Source organism: Hydra viridissima, unplaced genomic scaffold, assembly GCF_058129835.1.
Source record: "Hydra viridissima isolate aposymbiotic clone 2 unplaced genomic scaffold, HvirCarnegie_v1 scaffold_1, whole genome shotgun sequence".
NCBI lineage: Eukaryota > Metazoa > Cnidaria > Hydrozoa > Anthoathecata > Hydridae > Hydra > Hydra viridissima.
The window spans coordinates 12,904,670-12,931,651 of record NW_028324300.1 but is presented as its reverse complement, the minus strand read 5'-3'; the positions used below and the strand labels follow the sequence as shown (position 1 = coordinate 12,931,651).

The following is a 26,982-nucleotide window of genomic DNA, read 5'->3' as shown; positions in this document are numbered from 1 at the left end:
AAATTTCTGTACTTACAGTTAAAACGAACACTTCTCAGTAAAACTCACAAATACTTAACTCATGAAAGAATGTCAATTTAAGTCCTAAGTTAAAGTTAAAAATGGTAAAACATTTATGAGCAAAGCATCAGTAATGCCCAGCCTTAATAAAAGTGCAATTAATTCTTATGATATTGATACGCTAAGGCAACGATATAGACAATAATGTAAAATTTTTTTGCAACATTTCTGAAAAAAACCGTTAAATATTTAGAGAGGTGTTTAGTGTCAAAAAAATTTCAATGATATTTTGTTCATCGACATTTAATTAGTTGTAAACGTTTTTTTTAAATTTCCTTGAAATAAAGCGTTAAATTAATGATGTATTATGAATATGTTTCCGTTAAAATCTCCGCCTTTTTATGCAAACAGATTGCGATGATGAAATGAGACACGCTGTTGGCAGTACACTTTTTATTGCACTTTTTTTTTTATTGTAAAAAAAAACAAACAATTAATATCAATTTTATTTTGAATTTATTTCGTTTGCTAAAATTATACCAAATACAAAATACCAGCCACTATTTAAAAATAAGTCTAAAGAAAAAGCATTAACATATATATATATATATATATATATATATATATATATATATATATAAAAATCATTAAAAATGCATTTTCACTTAAAAGACACCAGAGCAATTGAGGATGACGTAGACAACTTTCTAATAACCACATCTGATTCTTCATTTTCCACGGAACCTGAGATATTGATTTGAAGAACATCTGACTTTGAATCATGAGCGTCATTTTTATTATTAGAAAATAATCTTGATTGAGCACCGACAGGAGTAGGCTGACTCTTCACCTTTCGAAAACGCTGAAGCGACGGATTTTGAGATAGGATGATGTAAAGATGCCATCTGCTGATGACGCGGATTTTTCGAACTTTCCACTCAGGTGACTGGCCACTTTCGATCATAAATGTAGAAGAATCTAAAATCAATTTTAAAAAGATCTTGTAACATTTTTTCTAAAATCCAAAAGGTTAAAAATAAACCCAAGCGTGTGATCAAATCAAAGTGTTAGCTTTGTAAACCCTATATAACCCAGGTTTTCTGTAAAATTCTTTTAAATGAATGTTTCATTCCAGTTCATAACACATTAAGAAAATTGAAATCATAAGATAGACTATTTACCGAGGTTATCGTTACTATCTTTAAGAAACTGCTTTCCGTTCGCCTCTAACAAAAGACGCACAAAACACTGTAAAACCGGATTAGCATGGTGATGCTCAAGAAGAATATAACCGATGTATGCCATATAACCTAAAATGAGAATTTTTTCTAGCATAAAATAAAAGGATAAACGTCAAACGTAAGCTTTTATCTTAAAATCATAAGAGTAAATAACAACAAGATAAACAGAATGCAAGCAGACTTTACCAGAATCCCAGGTGTCGTATGATCTTGGGAGAACACTTTTCTGCAACCTTTGGAAGAACAAAACTCCGAAAATAAGACCATATATCACACGAAGGAACGACGAAAATATCCCGATAAAGATGTTGAAATAAAAGAAGAAGAATGATGCAATATGAAAGATCCTTCTAAACGATATTTATGAAAAAAAGTTACAGATCAGTAAAGAAAACAAAGTAGAGCATAGAACGATATTTTGGTCATAAACATCGTGCATGACTTACTTGACTTACTAGGTTTCCTTGAAACTTTGATCGCTCATTTATTCTTTTACAAGAAACAAATATGTAGAATTTCGGTTTAAAATATTTAACAGCTTATGTGTTATCAGGAAGGACATAAAACTCAGGTCTTTTTCGGAAGCCAAATGAAAAATAAGACCCTGATGACTCATGAACTCCTTTTATATTCTGAGGTGAAGTTTTATATCTTCGTTTCTTACAATAGAATAAACTAATGGTAAAAATTTTACACAGATCTGAAAATTGTGGCTTAAAATTTTAAAAGAATTGAGTGATTTGCTGCAAAAATTACCTTATTTCAAAAAGCATTTGCCATAATCCCTCTTATAAACTGCTAGAAAACATGTACCATGCATGACATTAAGGTTTCGTAAAATCTGTGATATCCAAGTGAACGTGTAAAATAATATTGTGAATTCTTTTTGAATCTTTAAAATTTTAAGTAAGAATAAATTCATTGTTCAAATTGAAGGAATAATATTTCCATTTTTAACTGTAAATAGCAAAAGTAAATTTTATTTTAGCAGCAAGAATATGAAAAATTCCACTAAAATACAAATTTCTCCAACTCTTAAAACAAAATTTTCTTTTACTTTAGTTTTCAAAGTAAAATATTAGTAGCTCAGGGGTTTTCCAATAACTATGAGACTGCTTTTTAACAAGTCATATTACAGAACCGAATTGTTTGAGCTAATTTGACTGTTTATGGACACTTTGTACAGAATACTAATTCTGAAAAAAGTAGCTTTATGGAGTCACTTTTTTCAGAATTAGTATTTTATACACATTTAAAAATTAATAAGCATATTTAAAACACAAAAAAAGTGAAATAACCTTAACTTATCTGTCTTACTTACTGGACTTTCAACCTATTAGTAATCTATAAAATTTGATGGAAATGTAAAAGTTAAATCTGGATTATTAACTTTTGGCTGTTTATAGCCAGAACATTATTATTATTCATAACTAGCAGGAATACACAGCGTTGCCCTTGTGTTTTTTAATAGCAATCAATTTTTTCAGTCTTAAAATTGTGGTCTGTTTGTCTATTCTTTGCCTCATGTATTTGAAGTTTTTGCTGTCTGGTTTGTTGTGATCATATTAATAAAAGGCAATTTCTGTCTATTTGTTGTTTGTTTGTTTGTTTATTATAGAAATCCAGACAAATGAACCAATCTGCACCAACTTTGGACACAGGTCTAATTTTTCCCAGGGAAGGTTTTAGGCCAGATTTGGATCTCCCCAGACTCTATGTTAAGGGTGCTTATGTATTGCCCAGAGGGTATATCCAGCTGCATCTTCTGATCTAAGCAAGATAGAGATTTTTTCCATAAAATAAGTCATCAAGAATGCCCCAAATATACCCACAAAGTTCAATATGCAGCCCCCTCAGACCACTACTTTCCTCCCTAAAAGGAGGTGAAGTTGGAGTTCATCAACTACATGGGGAATGAACCAAATGAGCTGATATCTTGCAGATGTGGTAATTTCAGGTCTTGATTTCAGTTGACATTGGCAGCCTCCCCATTTTCCATGTTCTGGATGCTTATATAGTGCACACAGAACATCCACAACCTATATATTTGAAACCATGACAGAGACTTTGGGCATAAACTTAGTTTTGCAGAATGCTCATAATTTACCCCCAAAACATGATTTAACTTTCTCTAAGGCTGCTGATTTAAGAATAATAAACAGATCATAAAAATATCCATCAAAAAATGGCAGCAGAGACACTATCATAATAACTTACTTGATAATTTTAAAAAACTATATTACAAGGTTATTCTATAGGCTTTCCCCAAATGCTTTTACTCCTAGGTTATAATAGGTTGTGGACCATTTACATATGCAAACAGTTTACTATTTTTTTTCTAAACATTTAACTTATGGTAAATAAACCAAAGATAGTAAAATGCTGTAATTTTTCAGTAAATTTTCAAAACCTAAATAAAACTTGTGTAATATTTTTAACATATTACACTGGTAAAACATTTTTACATAACCAAGTTTAAATAAACAGGTCAAAAAAATACAAAAGGTTAATCAGATTTGTATGCGGACAATAATTTTTCTGAGAGCAGTGGGTTGGGAACCACTGTAATATTTAGACATTAAATGATAAACATGCTATGAAAAAAATTCTATAGTTTAAATTTTTGCAAAGAAAAAAACTTTTTAGGTACCTATTATCAACTGCTAAGGTATCTTTCTCAATTAACAAAACAAATCTAGCAAGTAATTTTTGAAGAACTACAACAAGTAACCCAATAACAATTGTGGGCCTAAATAAAAGAATTTAGAATCACTTCATCTTTCTTTTTCATTTTTCTGTTATGTACTTTCATGGCTAAACAAAAGGAAATAAAACAAGATAAGCTGACATACCAAATAGAGATGATTTGATTCAGAAGAAAGGACTTTTCTTTTATTGAAAGTGGGAGAAATATCTGTGTTGTGATGATCAAAAGGACAGCAAAAAACAGTAAGTTAATAATCAAGAAACCTAAATGATTGATAAAAATTACAATGGTAAAAACGAAAGATTTAGTTTTAAAAATAGTTTTAAAGACTCACCCCAAACTGAATAGGCAACCTGATACCCAGCAAACTTCATGCTTGCAACCTAAAAGTAGTTCATAACAGCTAAGTTATTCTTATTCTAAAATTTAAAAAAATAACATAATAAATTTTATTTACTCAAAATTAAACTACACATATCCACTAAAAGTGATAAACTTGAATATTTCATAGTGCTTGTTTTAATTTTGCTTACATTTATATTTTAGGTACCTTTTACATTTTAGGTGTAGTTACATTTATATATCATGCTACTAAGCAAATATAAGTGGTCTTGCCAAGACTACTTATATAAGTTTCTATACATGCATATATACATACATACATACATACATACATACATACATACATACATACATACATACATACATATACATACACATACATACACATACATATATATATATATATATATATATATATATATATATATATATATATATATATATATATATATATATATATATATATATATATATATATATACAGTGGTTTTCATAAATTTAGACACACTCATATTTAAGAATAAAAATTTTTAGTTTTTTAAAAATAAAAAAATAACAAAAAAAGATTTTGGTTTCATTTTTTTTTTCTATTTATTAGATAAATACATACAAAACACAAAATTTAAAAAAAATTTACAGATAAAAATACAAATATTAAGTAACAATTAGGTACAACTACAAGGCATTAAAAAAATAAGACAAGAAAAATTATTCATAAATTTAGACGCACGATACATTAGGGGGCGTAATTTATGAACTAATCAATATTTTGTGTATCCGTCTTTTGCTTTAATACAACTAAGAACTCTTCTAGGCATAGACTTAACAAGATTTTTGCACATTGTTTCTGGGACCCTATACCAGGTCTCCTTAAGAACATCTTTCAGATGCCCAAGTGGTTTCTAGTAGACTCCAATCTTGTATTTGAAAAGTATTCGGCAGACTGTGCTTTGAGAAATGGATGTATTTTGCATTGTATTGAATTCTGTGGTCAATTCTTTGTAACTAATTCTTGGATTAGCTCTGACAGCTCTAAAAAGGGCACTATCCTCCTTTCTGGTGGTTGACAAGGGTTTCCCTGGTCTCATTTTCTCACTGGCACTACCAGTGTGAAGAAAGTTTTGCTTCATTGTCCAAACGCATTTCTCAGAAACTCCAATTAACCTGGCGATTTCTCTATTACTTTTGGTTCCTTCTTTGATGTGAGCAATAATTTTGCTATCTTTCACCTTGAGTGATACATCTTTTGCCCATTTTTCGTGTCTTTTTAGTGCAAAACTAACTTTGTTTATTTATCAAATAATAATTAACTAATTCCAGGTAAGTCATATTTATATAAGATTTTTTGACAAAATCAATTAATTTAGGCCTATTATTGAGAAATATGGGCAAAAAACTACTAATTACTATCAATTAACAGGATATTTTTGATTGTGCATCTAAATTTATGAATAAAATAAAATCAAGCTTATCAATTAACTTTTTTGTGTTAATTGGTATAGAATGAGAAATAAACATCTTGTAAAAAAAAATTAAGGTACTCTATAATAGAGTTTCACTTCCTCTATTAAATTATAAATCAAACATAACAGTAGCACTTTTATTTTATTTTTATTTTAAATATTTTCTTACATATATGTAAAAAAAAAAAAAATGAGTGCGTCTAAATTTATGAAAACCACTGTGTGTATATATATATATAACTAAATAGTCAAAATAATTACAATTATAAGAGAAAATTATCAAAATAAGATGCGACATTAAGGTGAGGCTAACTGGTCATCAATGACCGATTTTCAATAAACTAAGTTGCTCAAACTGTATACCCACAGTTGGTCTTTTCTTATGTCATCTTTTTTATGAATTCAAGATAAACAAAATGGAGCTTGCATATTTAACTACATTTAAGATTTACTTTTATTAACAGTATTGATCAGATTATAAAAACTTGGTTTATTTTCTATCAACAAAAAAGGAATGGTCTTTCTATACTAAAAGTATTGCGGTACTCTTATATCAAAATTAATAAAAGTTTCAAAGAACTGAAAGACACTTAAAACTAGAAACTAATCAGGCAAACAAGAATGAAGCTTTTTGACTAAACCATGCAGATTATAACAGACTTAGCATTAATTTTCAATAAGGCGTGAGAGAAAAAAAGGAAAATATTTACAATCAAGAAAAACAAAACAAGTGTACCAACATTCCATGAAAAAAAGCAACTGAAGTAATAAAATATACTAAGTTGGCAGTTAATTAAAATATGTCAGATTCAGAACTTGAAAAAGCAAATTGAAGAGCAAATATTACCATAAAAAGAAATACCATTTTATAAGCAAAATCTCCCATTTAAACTTAGACAAAACAAAACTAAAAGTAAGTGCTAAAAATGCAGAGCTTTTTTATTATAAGTTAAATATTGCTCAACTTGGTTGCATAAGAATTAAAACGGAACAGAAGTATATTGTTTTACCAGCCCTCAAAGATGTTGATATTGATAACAAAGATATTTCACTATCCTCAAGTTCAAAATACAGAGGAAAAAATTAGAACATTTAGAAAAAAAATTTGGAAAAAAACATTTAGAAAAAACATTAAGAAAAAAACATTTAGAAAAAAACATTTAGAAAAACATTAAACATTTTCATTTAAGGAACATATGTAGAGGATTTACTTAGACAGTCTATTTATAAAAAACTAAAATGTTCAAGAAACATAAGTGTCAAGTACAGCATGAATAGTCCATTTTGACAGTAAAAATGTGTCATATATGGGCCTAGCTGACATGATGCCAATTAATATTGGTGAGTTTATGATCATTCCTAAATATTTTGTGAATACTGGAAGTCTTATGGGAAATGCATTTGTTATTGCGTTTAAAGAAAGGAAATATGTTCAAGAACTGGTCCTATTACTGTCATTTTTTTTTACTGTCAAACTGTTTTCAGCATACAAATATTACAACTTAAAATTTCTTTAGCATAATTTCAAGAACTTAATGGCTACAATTTATCTGGGTGAAATTGATGATGTTATTTATTTTAGCCCTCCTAGAATCTGTCATTATTCCAGATGGATGGTAAAAGGAATGTAATGATTAAAAATCTATTTGCTCCGTAAACAATTCAAACTTACAGCATACACACATTAGGCCTTTTCCTATTTTTTATTTGATTACTAGCATTTGTGACCTTTGTCTACTAAAGGCTGTAAATGCGGTTACAAAAATACTAACAATCAAAACTGGTCACAAAACAGTTGATTAAAAAAGTTAAATATTTAATTCAATATCCTTAAAGCTGATCCAATTTGTTTTGTTTTTTTTTTACTTATAATCCAGGTAGAATCTCTTTTTGCATAACCTAGATTCAAACTAATTAAAAAAAAAAATCAAAATAAGTAAAACATAACTTTTAATCCAGTAATATTTCAGTTAATGAAAGAAATAAGTTATCATCTACTGAAATTTTGTTATTTCATAAAAACTTATAAAACTTAATTCATCGGATGTTCTTAAAACATTAAAATGAAATGCTCAAATTAATTTGAAAAATGAAAAATAGAAAGATTCTTACCATAAGATCAGTAGGAGTTGTCAAGTCAAGTTTTCTTTTGTGAAGTGAGTCAGGTAAAAACGACCAGTCACCTTTTCGTAAACTTAAGATGTGGAATCTTAAAATTTAAAACAACAAATCTCAAAACAAAATCAAACTTTTAAATTCTAACATTTAACTTTACTTTTTATATGTTGTGAGATTAATGAAAAGTTTTTGTGATACCTCCCATACATTATATTATTTTGTTTCAACCCTTCAAGACATTACGCAAAAATGCTACTCAATTTAATTCCTAAACTGTTTTTAAAATTAATAAACATATGCAAAAACATAACTTTGTCACACCAAAAGCTTTGCAGTTTTAAATGCATAAAAAGTTAAATTTAAATAGACTTTTGCAATTGTTGTAACATAAGTAAAATAATTACATTATGCAAAATTGCTACTTAATTAAATCCCAAAACATTTTTACAAAATGAATAAGATAGTACAGGAAAATTTAAGTCCACTCATTATACTTTAAATTTCAGTGAATTATTAGTAAATTAATGAGTGCACCTGAACTTTCTTGCACTACTGCATATGTAAAAATACAAATGTCACCCCAAAAGCTTTGAAGTTTTAAATGCATAAAAAATTGAATTTAAATGGACTTTAAAATTCAATTCATCTTAAATAACTGACACAGAAATTTGTACTTTATTTGTTAGTATTTTTACTAACAGAAAAACCAAACAACAATGCTTAACCTGAACAGCTGAAGATCAATAATAATATACTCTAGTTTTTAATCTTAGAATGTAACTGCTGTCAATTTATCATTTCAATGGTGCTCTTAATAGGTAACTTGGTATCTATAAATGATGAAACTGTTGACAACAAACAAATATTGGGTAATCTTTGGTAATATTGTTATATTGTATGGATGAAATTCAAAAGCCATGAATAAGTGCAACTAGTGCACATTGCATGCATTGTATACACTGTGGTGTATTGCAGCTGTTTTATCCAACTTACTTCCTGATAGAATAGCACTAGTAATAATTTTGATAACCAATACTGAACTCACTAATGCTTTTGTAAAATACGCAAGAACATCTGTAAGATATCAGTGGTTCTTGCATACTAATTAATCTTCACCCTGTAAAATTTGAACAGCCATATAGATTTTACTGATCTTCTAAAGTCTGAAAATCTGCAGAACAATAGCTTGAGCCATAAAAAAGTTATACAATTGAACAGAAACAGTTTCATACAGCATTTTTTAGGCCACCTTAATAAATCATCAAGAAAAAAACATAATATGGTAGCTTTTTTTCATAATTTAAGTTCTTAAAACTTTTTAACTAAAAAAATATAAATGTGTTACCTGTACCACTTTAAAGAATTAACCATAACAAAGAAAAACAAACCAACTGAAAGGAATACAGACAGCCATATTGAAACTAAAACAAAAATTATCAAGGTTCAAATGCATCAACAGTTACAAAATTGATATCTTTTTGAAAACCTGTAGGGAAATATCACTGCTAATACTTACTTTTTGTGCAAACTATAAAATGATTAATTGAACCAATAGAAAAGCCAAGTAACTTATGAATAAATCCCTTTGAAGCATCATTTAACAAGCCTTTTTTACCAAATATTATCTCATAACTTGACAATATACCCATCAATATCTGTTCAATAACAATAAATGATGGCATTAATATTCTTTTCACAAATTTGTTGTTAAATTAATATTTATTTCTAAACTTAATAATAAATATAAATCTATAATCAATCAAACAAAAATTTCATACTATATAAATAGCCAAAGAAGATACAAATGCTGTTGATAATATTCTCAAAGAATACTTGAACTCTAAAAACAAAAATCAAAGGTGTTACCATCAAGCTTCAATGCAAAATCAATATTCTATACAACTACACTTCTGTGGTATTAAACTTTCTTAACCCTTCCCAAACACTATAACCTCCATATTAATTACCAACAAACATCAATAATAGAAATAAAGATAAGCAAACTGATATTATTTCACCTCTTGCATATTTATACCTGGTTTGTTTTCATAAAGCAGTGACTTAAGCTTCAATTTTATTTGCTTAGCTCGAGACTTATCACCAACACTTCTAAAAGCCCAAATTAACAGTTTAAACACACATAATTAACTGATGCATTTTATATTTGGCCAATATAACTTTCAAGAGTAAAAGAATATTTTGATAAATCAAAATGAAAGTGATAACTCTGGTTGTTATCATAAAAAAATCATGTAGTCACTTCTAGTAAAAATAATAATCAACACTTGAAGCTTTTTCATTATCACTTTTATAAAAGTTTTTTTAATTATTTAAAATACAACAGAAGTTGTTGAAAAGAAATGCAAAAGAAATGTTTTTGAGTTGCTTCTTAATGTTCTTTAACTATGAATAATAGTTTCTCTGGCCATTTTTTTTGTGATCGAGTAAAAAAAAGTGTATGTAACACTTACTGATTATCAGCAACCATTGGTTTGCTTTTCAAAAGTTTAGTTACATGCTTGTACATATATTCATTTTTCCAGTTTGTATCTTCTACTTGCATCCATCTCAAATCCTCAAAAGAAAGTTTATATATTGAATTGCAAATATATGATTAAAATGTAAGAATAAAAATATTTAGGAGTGCAGAAAAACAACATATTTACCTTTCCATTTTCTCTGAACATTAATCGGGTCTTTAGTGATTTTAAGACCATTACAATAAACTTTATTAATAACAACAAAAGGCAGATATATTTTGGTAGATCCGCTGATAAGTAAAGTATTCCAAATATCTTAAAAAAAGTGTCTGTTTTTAAAACTTAAAACAACCAGAAGATTTACACAAAAGCAGAAAATATCTGATAAAAAAACATGCTTACATATTCATTTAAAATTTCATGAAAACTAGTCCTACAATCTGTTATAAGAGAAACTTTTAGAACCATCTCATAGACAAACCTAAATTCATCAAGAACAATTACCTTAAGTGTCTTTAAAGATGCAAATCATAATCATGGTTGATACAATCAGAAACATACAAAAACTAAAAGTCTTGAAAAAAAATTTAGTAGTGAATAAAGTATCTTTCAATCAATAACAGTTTACTAGTTGCAAAATTAAAAAGATCAAAAAAACTTAACTGGATTCTCTTTTAAGATATCCCATTTTTTCTATGTAACTTAATATGTAGTAGAAAATGTTATGAAATAGTATAAAAAGTAACTAATAAAAATAATGCTAATAAAAAAACAAATACAAACACTAAAAGATGACTCACCATAATAAGGACAAAAAAAGGCCAATCAAACCACCAACAAATTGATTCTTTAGGCTTTGACAAATAAGAAATGGGGCTCCAGACACAGAAATTAAAGCAGAAAATACCAATTTAATCAACACTAAAAGTAATAGTAAAACTTTATTTAAACTAAAAACTTACTTAAATAAAGTCTCTAGAATATACTTTACTTAATACTCAAAAAGTGCTTTTAAAACACTCAGTTTTATAAAAAAAGAAAAGCAATCTTTTTACAGAAACATGAGATGAGTTTATTTTGAGGATTTTCAATGAATTCACAATAATTTCAATCAAAGTTGAAAGTTTTATTTATCTTTATAATTACAGTACAAATAGCGATGTGTATTGAATGCAATTTTGATGTAGTCAATGACCTTAAAAATAATATAAATTTGAATGTTTTTTTTTTGTTAGATACAATTTATGTTCTAAGCAGCATATGTTACATTTATATTTTTACTATATTAAGTCTCAGTGAGATGTCTTTTTAACTATACCTGAAAGATAAATTGGAAACAAAGATATCCGTTTTGCTATATTTACCCCAACAATATCAGTATAATCAGCAATAATAACAGAAAAACATGTTGATACAGTTAAACCAAATGACAGAGTATAACCAAAGCGATTCTCATAAGAGTCAAGCATGTTAACAGGTCTAAAATATCATTCATATTGTATAAGTCTGAAAACTTTAAAAGTTGAACAAAATAATAAAATTGTACTTATTAAACAAAAAACTTTCACTCAGTTCATACACAAGACAGCCAGGGCGACCCCAACAAAATGATCTTCCCAAAAACTTTCTTTTAGTGAAAAGCATCATTGTTATCATGAAGATATACTAAAGAACAAAAAAACTACTTTCTATTATAAGCAAAAAATGAAAATAAGGAAATGCAAATATGAATCTTACAGCTAATGAACAGATAACAGCAAAAACTTTTGCATTCAGTCCAACAAGATTGCAGCTAGAAGAATTATTAAGTTGAAAACTGGAAAAAAAAGAAATATCTCTATATGTATAAATACATTGATGGAGGTACAGACAGATTGATGCATACAAGCATCCATGCATACATATATCTACGTAAGTACATATATATTCTAATACATGCATACAAGCATGCATATAAACATGCATATAATCATCCAAGCATCCAAGAATACAAGCATACATCCAAGAATACAAGCATACATACAAGCATACATACATACATACAAGCATACATACATACATACAAGCATACATACATACATACAAGCATACATACATACATACAAGCATACATACATACATACAAGCATACATACATACATACAAGCATACATACATACATACAAGCATACATACATACATACAAGCATACATACATACATACAAGCATACATACATACATACAAGCATACATACATACATACAAGCATACATACATACATACAAGCATACATACATACATACAAGCATACATACATGCATGCATATAAACATGCATATAATCATCCAAGCATCCAAGAATACAAGCATACATCCAAGAATACAAGCATACATCCAAGAATACAAGCATACATCCAAGAATACAAGCATACATCCAAGAATACAAGCATACATACATACATACAAGCATACATACATACATACAAGCATACATACATACATACAAGCATACATACATACATACAAGCATACATACATACATACAAGCATACATACATACATACAAGCATACATACATACATACAAGCATACATACATACATACAAGCATACATACATACATACAAGCATACATACATACATACAAGCATACATACATACATACAAGCATACATACATACATACAAGCATACATACATACATACAAGCATACATACATACATACAAGCATACATACATACATACAAGCATACATACATACATACAAGCATACATACATACATACAAGCATACATACATACATACAAGCATACATACATACATACAAGCATACATACATACATACAAGCATACATACATACATACAAGCATACATACATACATACAAGCATACATACATACATACAAGCATACATACATACATACAAGCATACATACATACATACAAGCATACATACATACATACAAGCATACATACATACATACAAGCATACATACATACATACAAGCATACATACATACATACAAGCATACATACATACATACAAGCATACATACATACATACAAGCATACATACATACATACAAGCATACATACATACATACAAGCATACATACATACATACAAGCATACATACATACATACAAGCATACATACATACATACAAGCATACATACATACATACAAGCATACATACATACATACAAGCATACATACATACATACAAGCATACATACATACATACAAGCATACATACATACATACAAGCATACATACATACATACAAGCATACATACATACATACAAGCATACATACATACATACAAGCATACATACATACATACAAGCATACATACATACATACAAGCATACATACATACATACAAGCATACATACATACATACAAGCATACATACATACATACAAGCATACATACATACATACAAGCATACATACATACATACAAGCATACATACATACATACAAGCATACATACATACATACAAGCATACATACATACATACAAGCATACATACATACATACAAGCATACATACATACATACAAGCATACATACATACATACAAGCATACATACATACATACAAGCATACATACATACATACAAGCATACATACATACATACAAGCATACATACATACATACAAGCATACATACATACATACAAGCATACATACATACATACAAGCATACATACATACATACAAGCATACATACATACATACAAGCATACATACATACATACAAGCATACATACATACATACAAGCATACATACATACATACAAGCATACATACATACATACAAGCATACATACATACATACAAGCATACATACATACATACAAGCATACATACATACATACAAGCATACATACATACATACAAGCATACATACATACATACAAGCATACATACATACATACAAGCATACATACATACATACAAGCATACATACATACATACAAGCATACATACATACATACAAGCATACATACATACATACAAGCATACATACATACATACAAGCATACATACATACATACAAGCATACATACATACATACAAGCATACATACATACATACAAGCATACATACATACATACAAGCATACATACATACATACAAGCATACATACATACATACAAGCATACATACATACATACAAGCATACATACATACATACAAGCATACATACATACATACAAGCATACATACATACATACAAGCATACATACATACATACAAGCATACATACATACATACAAGCATACATACATACATACAAGCATACATACATACATACAAGCATACATACATACATACAAGCATACATACATACATACAAGCATACATACATACATACAAGCATACATACATACATACAAGCATACATACATACATACAAGCATACATACATACATACAAGCATACATACATACATACAAGCATACATACATACATACAAGCATACATACATACATACAAGCATACATACATACATACAAGCATACATACATACATACAAGCATACATACATACATACAAGCATACATACATACATACAAGCATACATACATACATACAAGCATACATACATACATACAAGCATACATACATACATACAAGCATACATACATACATACAAGCATACATACATACATACAAGCATACATACATACATACAAGCATACATACATACATACAAGCATACATACATACATACAAGCATACATACATACATACAAGCATACATACATACATACAAGCATACATACATACATACAAGCATACATACATACATACAAGCATACATACATACATACAAGCATACATACATACATACAAGCATACATACATACATACAAGCATACATACATACATACAAGCATACATACATACATACAAGCATACATACATACATACAAGCATACATACATACATACAAGCATACATACATACATACAAGCATACATACATACATACAAGCATACATACATACATACAAGCATACATACATACATACAAGCATACATACATACATACAAGCATACATACATACATACAAGCATACATACATACATACAAGCATACATACATACATACAAGCATACATACATACATACAAGCATACATACATACATACAAGCATACATACATACATACAAGCATACATACATACATACAAGCATACATACATACATACAAGCATACATACATACATACAAGCATACATACATACATACAAGCATACATACATACATACAAGCATACATACATACATACAAGCATACATACATACATACAAGCATACATACATACATACAAGCATACATACATACATACAAGCATACATACATACATACAAGCATACATACATACATACAAGCATACATACATACATACAAGCATACATACATACATACAAGCATACATACATACATACAAGCATACATACATACATACAAGCATACATACATACATACAAGCATACATACATACATACAAGCATACATACATACATACAAGCATACATACATACATACAAGCATACATACATACATACAAGCATACATACATACATACAAGCATACATACATACATACAAGCATACATACATACATACAAGCATACATACATACATACAAGCATACATACATACATACAAGCATACATACATACATACAAGCATACATACATACATACAAGCATACATACATACATACAAGCATACATACATACATACAAGCATACATACATACATACAAGCATACATACATACATACAAGCATACATACATACATACAAGCATACATACATACATACAAGCATACATACATACATACAAGCATACATACATACATACAAGCATACATACATACATACAAGCATACATACATACATACAAGCATACATACATACATACAAGCATACATACATACATACAAGCATACATACATACATACAAGCATACATACATACATACAAGCATACATACATACATACAAGCATACATACATACATACAAGCATACATACATACATACATACAAGCATACATACATACATACAAGCATACATACATACATACAAGCATACATACATACATACAAGCATACATACATACATACAAGCATACATACATACATACAAGCATACATACATACATACAAGCATACATACATACATACAAGCATACATACATACATACAAGCATACATACATACATACAAGCATACATACATACATACAAGCATACATACATACATACAAGCATACATACATACATACAAGCATACATACATACATACAAGCATACATACATACATACAAGCATACATACATACATACAAGCATACATACATACATACAAGCATACATACATACATACAAGCATACATACATACATACAAGCATACATACATACATACAAGCATACATACATACATACAAGCATACATACATACATACAAGCATACATACATACATACAAGCATACATACATACATACAAGCATACATACATACATACAAGCATACATACATACATACAAGCATACATACATACATACAAGCATACATACATACATACAAGCATACATACATACATACATACATACATACATACATACATACATACATACATACATACATACATACATACATACATACATACATACATACATACATACATACATACATACATACATACATACATACATACATACATACATACATACATACATACATACATACATACATACATACATACATACATACATACATACATACATACATACATACATACATACATACATACATACATACATACATACATACATACATACATACATTACATACATACATACATACATACATACATACATACATACATACATACATACATACATACATACATACATACATAAATACATGGATACTAATAATGATAACTATAATTTTTTTACATACCAAGAAGAAAATATTATTTGCATTAAAGTGTCTGATTGTAAACTATTATTGAAGGTAGCAGTAATATTTGAAATGCATGGCTGGGTGGTGTTAATAAAGTCTGAAATATCATTCTGTTCAATACCAGTTGATTTAGCAATATCTTGAATTTGGTTACTACTTATTGAGTTAAAATATTCCAACAGATCACTTGGTTGACCATTGATGTTCAAATAACCTTTTTGGTCAAGTGTTGATGCAATAAAAGTAATTCTCTCTGAAGTCAACATGTCTATACGTTCTACTAAATAATTTTTGACATTGAGAGAAACATTTTAATTATTTTTAAAAAATTCCAAGTTTTTTAAATAATGGTTTAAAACAGTAGTAAGAGAAATAAAAAAAAATTGTTTGTTTTTATAATTATGAAGATGCCTAAAACTTTTGATACTGTAAATGAAGCAATATGATAAGTGAAATTTGCATCTCTTTTAAACCGATGATATAATTTTATTTTAAACTATTATTGACTTGAACTTATGTAGTTTTTTCTCGCAATCAACAAGTCACTAAATAGCAATAATTTTCTCTTCTAACTAACTCTGCCTTTTTACAAATTTTCTCCTTTATATATACCCCATGCTTTTCCCAAAATATCCTTCCACAAACCGTCATAAATCACCACAAACACATATTTACAATTCTTATTGGTAAATCTATTAAAGCTATTAAATCCCTAACGTCATCAAATGTTCTAGAACTTTCCGAAATTACACTCCTCCTTGATCCTTACGGATCATCCAAATAGTAATCAAGGTATTTCGAAGGCATGCGCCGTTCCCGACCACTCCGTCGCAAAAGCATGTCGATTTCTTGGGGTCTATCTTCAGCGTCGATATTTTCCTCGTTCGTCTCTAATACATCTTTAATTGGATCTCCTTGGTTTTCAGCGTCCACTTGATCAGTTTCAACATTCATCTCTACTTCCTCATCAGGGATAATGTAGGGCTGAGTATCAGTTCGAGGTCTAACATGTTTCACATGACGCGGAATGCCGTTCACTTCTACGGTTTGGTTTAACGCATTCCGAGTTACCGTAGCTGGTTGCCACTTTGTATGGCACCTCGCATTTGGTGGTTTCAGCCAGACTTTATCGCCAATTCGAAATCTCTCGTTCAGGACATTTCGTGCAGGAAGATTCTCTTTTTTCAATCCTTTCACACCAATGGGGTAGCTGTATATTTTGCCCATCGGGCTTGCACCATTTTTGTCGGCTGAGACATTGTACCAATATAGTGCTTCCGGTATCGACATTTTTGATCGTTCTGCTATTCTCTTGATCGTACGGTGGTTTCTTTCCACAATTCCATTTCCTTCAGGATAATAAGCGGCTCTATATCTAATTTGCACTCCCCAACTATCAAGGAAACTCCTTATCTCTTTAGTCTTAAATGTTGGCTCATTGTCAGTTAATATCTCAGACGGTGCTCCACGTTCACAAAAAACAAGACGGAGTATTCGGACTATGGCAACACTTCCGTATGAGCTCGATAATTGTCGCCACAACGCGTATTTTGAAGGTCCACAATCAATTAGACTCAAAAACTTGTCAGTGCCATAATGCGTGATATCCATGGCCAATCTCTCCCAGTTTCCTTTAACATCCAATTTTCCTTTTTCCCACCGTATTGGCGCTGGATCTATTGACTGACATGGTTCGCAATTTTTTATCACACTTCGAACATCGTTTTCAGTAGCAGTCGGAATTGTTTTACGAACAAAGTTTAACGTTCGATTCACTCCAAAATGTCCAGTTCTTTTGTGTATATTGGAAATAGCTTCAGCCTTCGTAGCTGCGACTCCCATGCAACTATTCCGACACTCTGGCACAGTCAGTTTGTTGAGCCATCTGCTGCGAACTCTAGTTAATGCGTCGGCCAAATTATCTTTAGAAGGAATGAGTTTCACCTCGACGCTAACATCGTATTCTTCAATTAGTTGTTGCAACACGCTCAGTCTTCTTCGAATCAGCATTTCCCCCGTCGCTTTTGATCTCAACCTTGATTTTCCCGTAAGGGCGTCAGAAACCCAGTGGTACACAGTCACGGAATCGGTAAAAACAGTCACTTTCTTCAGCTTCCACATCAGAGCCATATTCATTCCCCGTATCACAGCGTCTAGTTCTGCCATGTTTATATGAACATCAGACGTTTCTTTTCGCAGCCATGTTGCATCCTCCACAGTAGTCTCCCCAACTTGAATAAGAGCACCAATCGCTAAAGAACTGGCATCAACCCACACTTTTCCCTCATCACCACGCACAGCCCAATCACCACAAGCAGGCTCGCAGCGTTCCACCTCAGCAAATACTTCCTGAAGCACCCACTTAACGTTCTCATCACAAACATCATCGTCCCAACCCGTCGTCAGACTGACAGCTTTCCTCTTCAAGAGACTACAAATCACTCGCAACCAACCACACACGGGTAAATGTCCTACCAACTGTCCACAGATTGAAAACACAACTCTCCTGGTTAACTTTTGCGAGATAGCATCAACTCGATTCCCTCTGGACCACATCAGTTTGTTACCAACCTTGCGCACACACAATCCTAACACACGAACTCCATTATCATCAATCTGCTCACCATCTTTACTCTCTAAACCATATTTCAAAAAATGCCTCTTGACATAATCAAGACTCACCACACTTTCGTCTACGAAAATGTCGTCTACATAAGCGGACGTTCCCCTCTTCACTAATTCGTCTTGATCAATGACGGCACTCACAACGGATTTCATGATCATTGGCGCAACATTCAATCCGAAACCAAGTCGTGTCAAGCAATACCTTTTATTTCGAAACACCACTGTTTGGAACGGCCAAAGAGATTTATCAGTTTTTAGTTGAAGATAAGCCTTGCGTAAATCGATGATTGCTGGTTTGTTACCCATCCTTCTCCATTCTCTAAGCTTTTCGACACACACATCTGCATCTCTCGTGTATGCCTCAATTAAATCGTTAGCTTCTCTCCAGTCTAGAACAGGTCGGATTTTGTTGTCTTTGTTTCTCTGAATGACAGCCATTAACGGAATCTGCCCTTTGGGCGGCCCCAATTCATTTTCGTTGTACTCTAACAGCCATTTCCGATCAATCCATTCCTGTAGTTCGTTTTCATAGTCTGCTCTAGCGTATTGTGGAATTCCGTACTGTGCCACTTTATTATACAATCGGTTGGGGCCTTCTCCATATCTCCATTTCCATTTGACTCTCCATTCAGCACCATTAAAAACTGCTTCATGATCTTTCTTTTTTATTTCGATTTTCTTGACTTTGTTCTTGTTCAAAGCCGTTGCTCCACAGTAACTTAATCCGAACTTCGCTTTTCCCAAAGGAGAGATGGATACTCCTCCTAGTAACTTAATGGAACTCATTCCAAGCATCATATCGACTCTAAACGGTTGGAAATCCACTAAAATAACCTGATCACGTGCTTTAATGCCATCAACCTCAAGAATCACGACCGCTGACCCAGTGCACTGATGAACCTTTCCTTCAAACGTTACTACCTTTTGAGAGTTTGAGTACCTACATTGACTTCTGGGCAGGAATTTTTTATTCAAAATTGTCTTCGAACACACTAACGCAGTTTTTGTAGCATGGCGTCTAGACACAGCGCCAACAGCATCACTGTCAATCACATTTGCACAGTTCATAGCAGCTCTCACTCTGGATAACATTTTATCAATCGGGTCCATTACGGCTCGAAATCTTGATGATAAGACTTCTGGCAAACCCACAACAAACGCCAAATGCACAGACTCCTCTGGTAATTTAGCTAGATAGGCTAATCGTCTTAAATCAGCTAAAAACACGTCAACTTTTTCTTCGTCACATAATTTTCGTTTTGTGAATAGTTCATATGCAGTGTAGGCATCTATAGAAAACGCCGCTAATAACACACGCTCGACTTCCACTACATCTTTTTTGACTTCCGCGGTTAAAGCATCGTACACTGCATAAGCAGCTTCTCTGAGAAGAATCGGAAAAAGTAGTTCAAGCTTTAAGTTCTGAATTTCAGCAATCACTTTTGTTCGTTGAATCCAAACAGCAGCATCCGAAGTGCCATCATACGTTTCAAACATATCAAACAATCTCATACTTGGTTCCATGGCCCGGTTAGCTTGTAGTTTTTTCTCGCAATCAACAAGTCACTAAATAGCAATAATTTTCTCTTCTAACTAACTCTGCCTTTTTACAAATTTTCTCCTTTATATATACCCCATGCTTTTCCCAAAATATCCTTCCACAAACCGTCATAAATCACCACAAACACATATTTACAATTCTTATTGGTAAATCTATTAAAGCTATTAAATCCCTAACGTCATCAAATGTTCTAGAACTTTCCGAAATTACAACTTAATCATAAAAAAACATGCAGCATATAAAAAAAGTAACTTGTATCGATGAAAACATGTATACGGTCGCCGTTAGTAACTAATTGTTAAATTGGTTGCTCTATCTTATGCAATTAAGAATAGAAGTTCTGTTAAAATTTAGTTAAAAAGTATAGCGTTTTTTTTTTTTTTTATCTAAATCAAAATTGAAAGTTTGAAACTCAGTATTTTTAAAAAAACATCAAAACTAAAATGAAAAGAAAGTAACCGAAAAAAAATGACATTTTTGAAATCACATATCTCATAAATGAAAGATAGGGTAAAACACCCAGTGTTCGTCAATTTTTTCGACCTTGTCCCATATAAAAATTATTTCCTCCTTCGCTTTTTGATAAATTATCGTGCTCGAAGTTTGATCGTATAGAGATAAGATTGCTCTTTACGATGCTCTTAGAAAGAATGACCTACAATAATAAATAAGGGAGATTTAGCCCTCGAAAATCAAAAACGGCGGCCACTGGCGTGTTCCCTATGTTCGCACTCCACATTTTTGCCTATGCGTTTTTTTTAAAAAAAATATATTCTTTCAGCCGTTTTTTGAATTAAATGTATTTTTAAAATTTAAAAAGACAAACAAAAGAATGATATCTAAAAAAATTTATACATGCTTTATAACTGAAATGTAATTTATGTATGCTTTATAACTGAAAATTTGTTTTTGATCCTTACTCAAGTAGTTTCACCACGTCAAACTTCGTTGCATCTGCTCAATGACATCGTATTACCTGAAAAATAAAGCTAAGTTTAACACATTTTATACCAATATTGCAATTAATTGATAGGCTTGGGGTAGCCTAAAGCTCAAGATATTTTGATGTTACGTTATAAAAGAACTGATAAGTAGGAATAAGTAGGATAAGTAGGAAGACTTTAGTTAATTTTAAGATGTTCTTACCAGAATCAGAAGTGTATTGCACAACTGACTTTTTCAATTTAGTCTTATTCTTAGGGTTAGCTGATGGCATTAGCTTCCTCTCTGCTACCACTAGTTGGCCTGCGAAATTTTCTTTTAAAACATATACTCATTAGGATTGGCGAGGCAGATAGCGTCCATAATCTTCGTCCAGCCACTCTTCATGATGCCAAATAGTTCCACGTCGAGTGGCTGCATGAAATAAGTTTTGTTAGGTGGAATGAGCATAAAAATCATTTGTTAATCTGCGAGCTTCTTCACTAAATAAAATTGGTTCCAAATTTAATGTTTGTTGGTCCAAACAATAACTTTTCTTTGAGTATTATTATCTGTCAGCCACTGGTGAAAAGCGTTGCATAAATATTCATAGAGAACTTTATAATCTATATAACCTTTAGCAGATTTACCAATAGCTACTAAATTTGGAGGCAATGACTGGTAAATAGCTATGGGGATTCTCTGGTTAGCATATATAGTAAGAGGGGGAGGAAAAGATCTGTCACCATCAATATTTGCTGTAGTAAAAGTGCAAAGAAAATTGTAAAGAAAAACCTATAGGATAAGTTCTCATGCTAGGCTTTTACGCTCTAAGATATGTAAAATTAAAAGCAACTTATATTGCTATATTATAAATAATTAAAGCATTAAAGAAATAACAGAAAGATAAGCAATAAATTTAGTATAAGTTTACATACCAAAAACTGTAATTCTTCCTTTGTCTTTAGCTTCCGTGGCATAAGGAACATTTTTTGATCCTCTTTCAACCAAGACTTTTCCAGCTCAGGGTGAAAATTGAAACCCGGACTCATCAAAGTTAAAATTGCGCTTTGGTTCATTTTGGATATCTAAATAGTCTTTCTCCATCAAGTAGCTTCTACTTTTGTGTCCACGAACCACTGTTTAATTACTTGTTGTTACACATTACCATTTATCTCAGGTTTTAACGACCCTCATTTACCAATTTGATAAGATCTATCCCTGTTTATTTTCCCCATTAAACATTCGTCTGACAATAGACGGGACACAAGTAACATGATGGTGTCTTAGGTGACAGGATGAGCTCTCCTTTGTGCGGTGATTATACAGTTAATCAACACTTGTTCCTCAGCTTTGGTAAAAAAAGTGGTGTCCCACTTTTTTGACCATACGGGCTTTTCCACAAATCTCCTCTTCCAAGGTTATTCTATGAATGCAATAATGCTTTAATGTACCAATTGCGCTTCTTCAACAGCTAAAAAATAATAAAGTATGTAGCTTCTTAGGCAGTAAGACTTATAGCAAAGGTTAACAAATAGTGACATTTCGTAAAGGAAAATATAGTTTAAGCTTACCTCTTTACATCTGCAACAGTCTCCGCTATATTTTCTTCAGTATATACATCTCTATTAGCCATTTTAGATGTGTTCCAACTTTTTTTATTCATCTTTAATTTGATCATTTGAATAAAATATTTGAAATTTAAAAAAAATTTTGCAAGTTTAAATTTAGTAGCCTGGTACCAAGTACTAAATGTAAAATTGCTTTTAAAGTTGTTTAAAATTTATTAAGAAAGTCTGAAAATGGAAAATAAACATGTATAATATTATTATCATTATTATTATTATTATTATTATTATTATTATTATTATATATATATATATATATATATATATATATATATATATATATATATATATATATATATATATATATATATATATATATATATATATATATATATACGACGACGACGACAACTACTATTTAACAATTTAATTTAAAAATATATCATAACTATTCGATTATATGCTTTAATTTTTTCTTTAACTCATCTTAAAACAAAAAAAATGTATTATTCAAAATTCTTTAATTCATCTTAAAACAAAAAAAAATGTATTATAAAAATGTATATATTCGTTTTCACAAAAAAGCAATATTTTTTAAAAGCAAACGTACATTTGCTATTATTATTACAATACGTATTGTAATAATAGCATAATAAAAAAACAGCAAAAGCAAGAAATTTGCGAGATATATCTTGTAAGCATTTAGCTTCGCGTCTATAAAATCATCATGGATGACGCAGAAAATATTCAAAATAATGACGGTTATGGCAAAACGACATTCGGCCAGAACTCTGTAGCCGCCACAATCGGGCCAGTGTTGGCCCAATAACAAATGCCATCGCAATGGTGTACGACTACTCGCCAGAAGCATGCAAGACTCGGGCAGTACTCGCCCGTTACTAATCTAGTCGTCACGGCGTGCGATGATTCGCCGGAATTCTGGCCCAGTTTCGTAGGCTGTCTGGGAACATGCTTTTTGAATGGTTATCTAAAATTTGTCATTAAGCATTAAGGATTTTTTACGACAGTTTTTGTCTAGAAAATTTTGTGCCTTTATTTTGGAAGTTACAATTGCCAAATTTTCGTCAGTTATAAAGAGAACATCAAAGTTTTTTTTAGATACAATTTCTGAACTTTCCAGCAATTAATTTTTGCTCTGCATGTTTTTTAGTGACCGAGTGGCGAAGACAAGGTCGTATGGTGAACATGAGGTGTTTTACCCTATATTTCCCAACTCCACCGTATATTCTAAGGCCAATTTTTAATGAAGTCAACGTAATTGTGTTTATAAGGCCGATCTACTAAAAAGCTTATAAATACGTGCTGACAATTGCCAACATCGCCTCACGTTATAATGATGATAAATGCCCGACAGATAAGAGCTCTGCTGAAGTTGCTGCGGGTTTGACTGGAACTTGTTGGTGAAGACTTCTTACTTGGCTAAACTTGCCACAGGTTGTGAGTTCATGGGTACCTTTAATCAGTTGCTAGCCAAGCACAATGTGAAGGTGCGTCGCGCTATAGTAAACACACATAGAGACCGAGGTGTAGTAGAAAGATTCAACTAGACATTTTCTGAGAGATTTTTTGGACATCAATATGTAGAGGAGCTTTTGTTGAATCCTAAAGACTCGTCCGAGCTTTGTTTTGAATGGTTGTGAGCTTTACCTAAAATTGTGCATACCTTTAACAATGATGCAACTTATCTGGCAAGGAAGAAAATTTCAGAGGCAATAAGATCTAAGACAGTTGCAGAAAAAACCCACTCTTTCAGAAATAGTACGTACCATGGATCTTGAGAAGCCTTTACTTCCAATATTAGAAAACTTTCGGTACTTCACCCTTGAGAACTAGAGGGTAGACGTTTTTTTTTTTAGTGATAATATAGTGCCGTGAAGCAAACAACCCGGTATGGTCACTAAAGGTATATTAGTCTAAAAATGTGACCCGTTAGAGAAATCAGGCTGAATTGTACTCTTAACTGATGGGTCCCAATATAAATTAGTTCGCGAAGAGCTAGTGGTTGTCACATCAGACACTGAGTCACCAACGGATCGAACTATAAGGCATTCACGCTGGCTACATTTACAGCCTGTTTACGTGAAATGAGATAACACCCATAGGCTCTTGTGGTGATTGTAAAGTTTATTTTTAGTCATACCAGTACGCGTTTCAGTCTTTTATCCATTTAGTTAATCTTTTGAGTTGCCATTTAAATGTAATCTGATTTGTATTCTAGAGGAATATCCGGAACTTATGCTACCATTTCTTCTACATGATTCTACATTAATCTTCAACATTTGACACTAAATTAACTCATCGCAATTAGTCGCAACTCGACATGGTTACAACATCTGATCAAACGCTCTTAACTTGCTTACCAACTCCAGAAAATAATTGCGTTGTAGTGCCAGGTACAGTAAAGCTCCTAAAAGATGTAAAACTCCCACGTGGGACTGATGTGAACACCATATTTGTTAACAACATCGGACATGAGATCATAGAAAAGTTTCAGAGTCTTAGTTCCTATTATAAACATTGGGGCGTTCAAAATACCTTACAATGTCCGAAGGGGTACAATCTCTTGGCTCCAAGAGAGTTGTGATGACCAGTCTAAGTCGTGAAATCTAACTCTGCTACAGAGCGGTGCAGACGTTGAAGCTACAACTGGATCAAATGCTACCCTCTCAACCGTATTTGGTAAAAATCCATCTCAATTCTGCACACAACCAAACTTTGAGTAATTAACTAGGCACCGACCCTTCCATCCCGGCTCATTCGGTGATCTTCCGCAGACGTAAGAATCGCGATGCTACTCAGACAAATTAGATATTTATAAATATCGCGTGCCAATAGTTGAAGTATATAATGATCATGTGTCCCATCACTGATAGTTTGACACACCTAGTCATAGACTTTCAAATGGATGGAACTTCGTAATTCTGGTGATGGGCTACAGATCTCAATTACTTGCACCCCTGGGTCT

General features: G+C 31.2%; 2 protein-coding genes across 7 annotated transcripts; both read right to left on the bottom strand.

Moving 5' to 3' along the window:
* Positions 1 to 635: 635 nt before the first annotated feature.
* Positions 636 to 17,654, bottom strand: LOC145198370 (stimulated by retinoic acid gene 6 protein-like). Of its 6 annotated transcripts, XM_090076989.1 has the most exons (19): positions 17,319 to 17,639; positions 12,089 to 12,167; positions 11,931 to 12,016; positions 11,670 to 11,830; positions 11,152 to 11,272; positions 10,754 to 10,832; positions 10,538 to 10,666; positions 10,343 to 10,446; positions 9,907 to 9,980; positions 9,650 to 9,711; positions 9,388 to 9,526; positions 9,217 to 9,292; positions 7,866 to 7,962; positions 4,283 to 4,331; positions 4,094 to 4,211; positions 3,892 to 3,990; positions 1,428 to 1,591; positions 1,182 to 1,310; positions 636 to 978 (listed from the first exon to the last, which is right to left on the bottom strand). In XM_090076989.1, exons 1-19 carry the CDS (start codon positions 17,585 to 17,587, stop codon positions 662 to 664), a joined length of 2,352 nt encoding a protein of 783 aa, XP_089933115.1. In that variant the 5' UTR covers positions 17,588 to 17,639; the 3' UTR covers positions 636 to 661. The 6 variants fall into 6 exon arrangements, 5 of the variants coding, with proteins under 5 accessions (XP_089933115.1, XP_089933116.1, XP_089933119.1 ...); XM_090076990.1 differs by lacking the exon at positions 11,670 to 11,830 and having other exon boundaries at positions 11,898 to 12,016; positions 17,319 to 17,608; XR_016449392.1 differs by lacking the exon at positions 636 to 978 and having other exon boundaries at positions 1,193 to 1,310; positions 4,094 to 4,155; positions 17,319 to 17,651.
* A 47-nt stretch (positions 17,655 to 17,701) lies between these two features.
* LOC145183483 (uncharacterized) lies at positions 17,702 to 21,458 on the bottom strand. The gene has a single exon (XM_090099305.1). It carries the CDS (start codon positions 21,456 to 21,458, stop codon positions 18,087 to 18,089), a length of 3,372 nt encoding a protein of 1,123 aa, XP_089955431.1. The 3' UTR covers positions 17,702 to 18,086.
* Between the last annotated feature and the right edge of the window lie 5,524 nt (positions 21,459 to 26,982).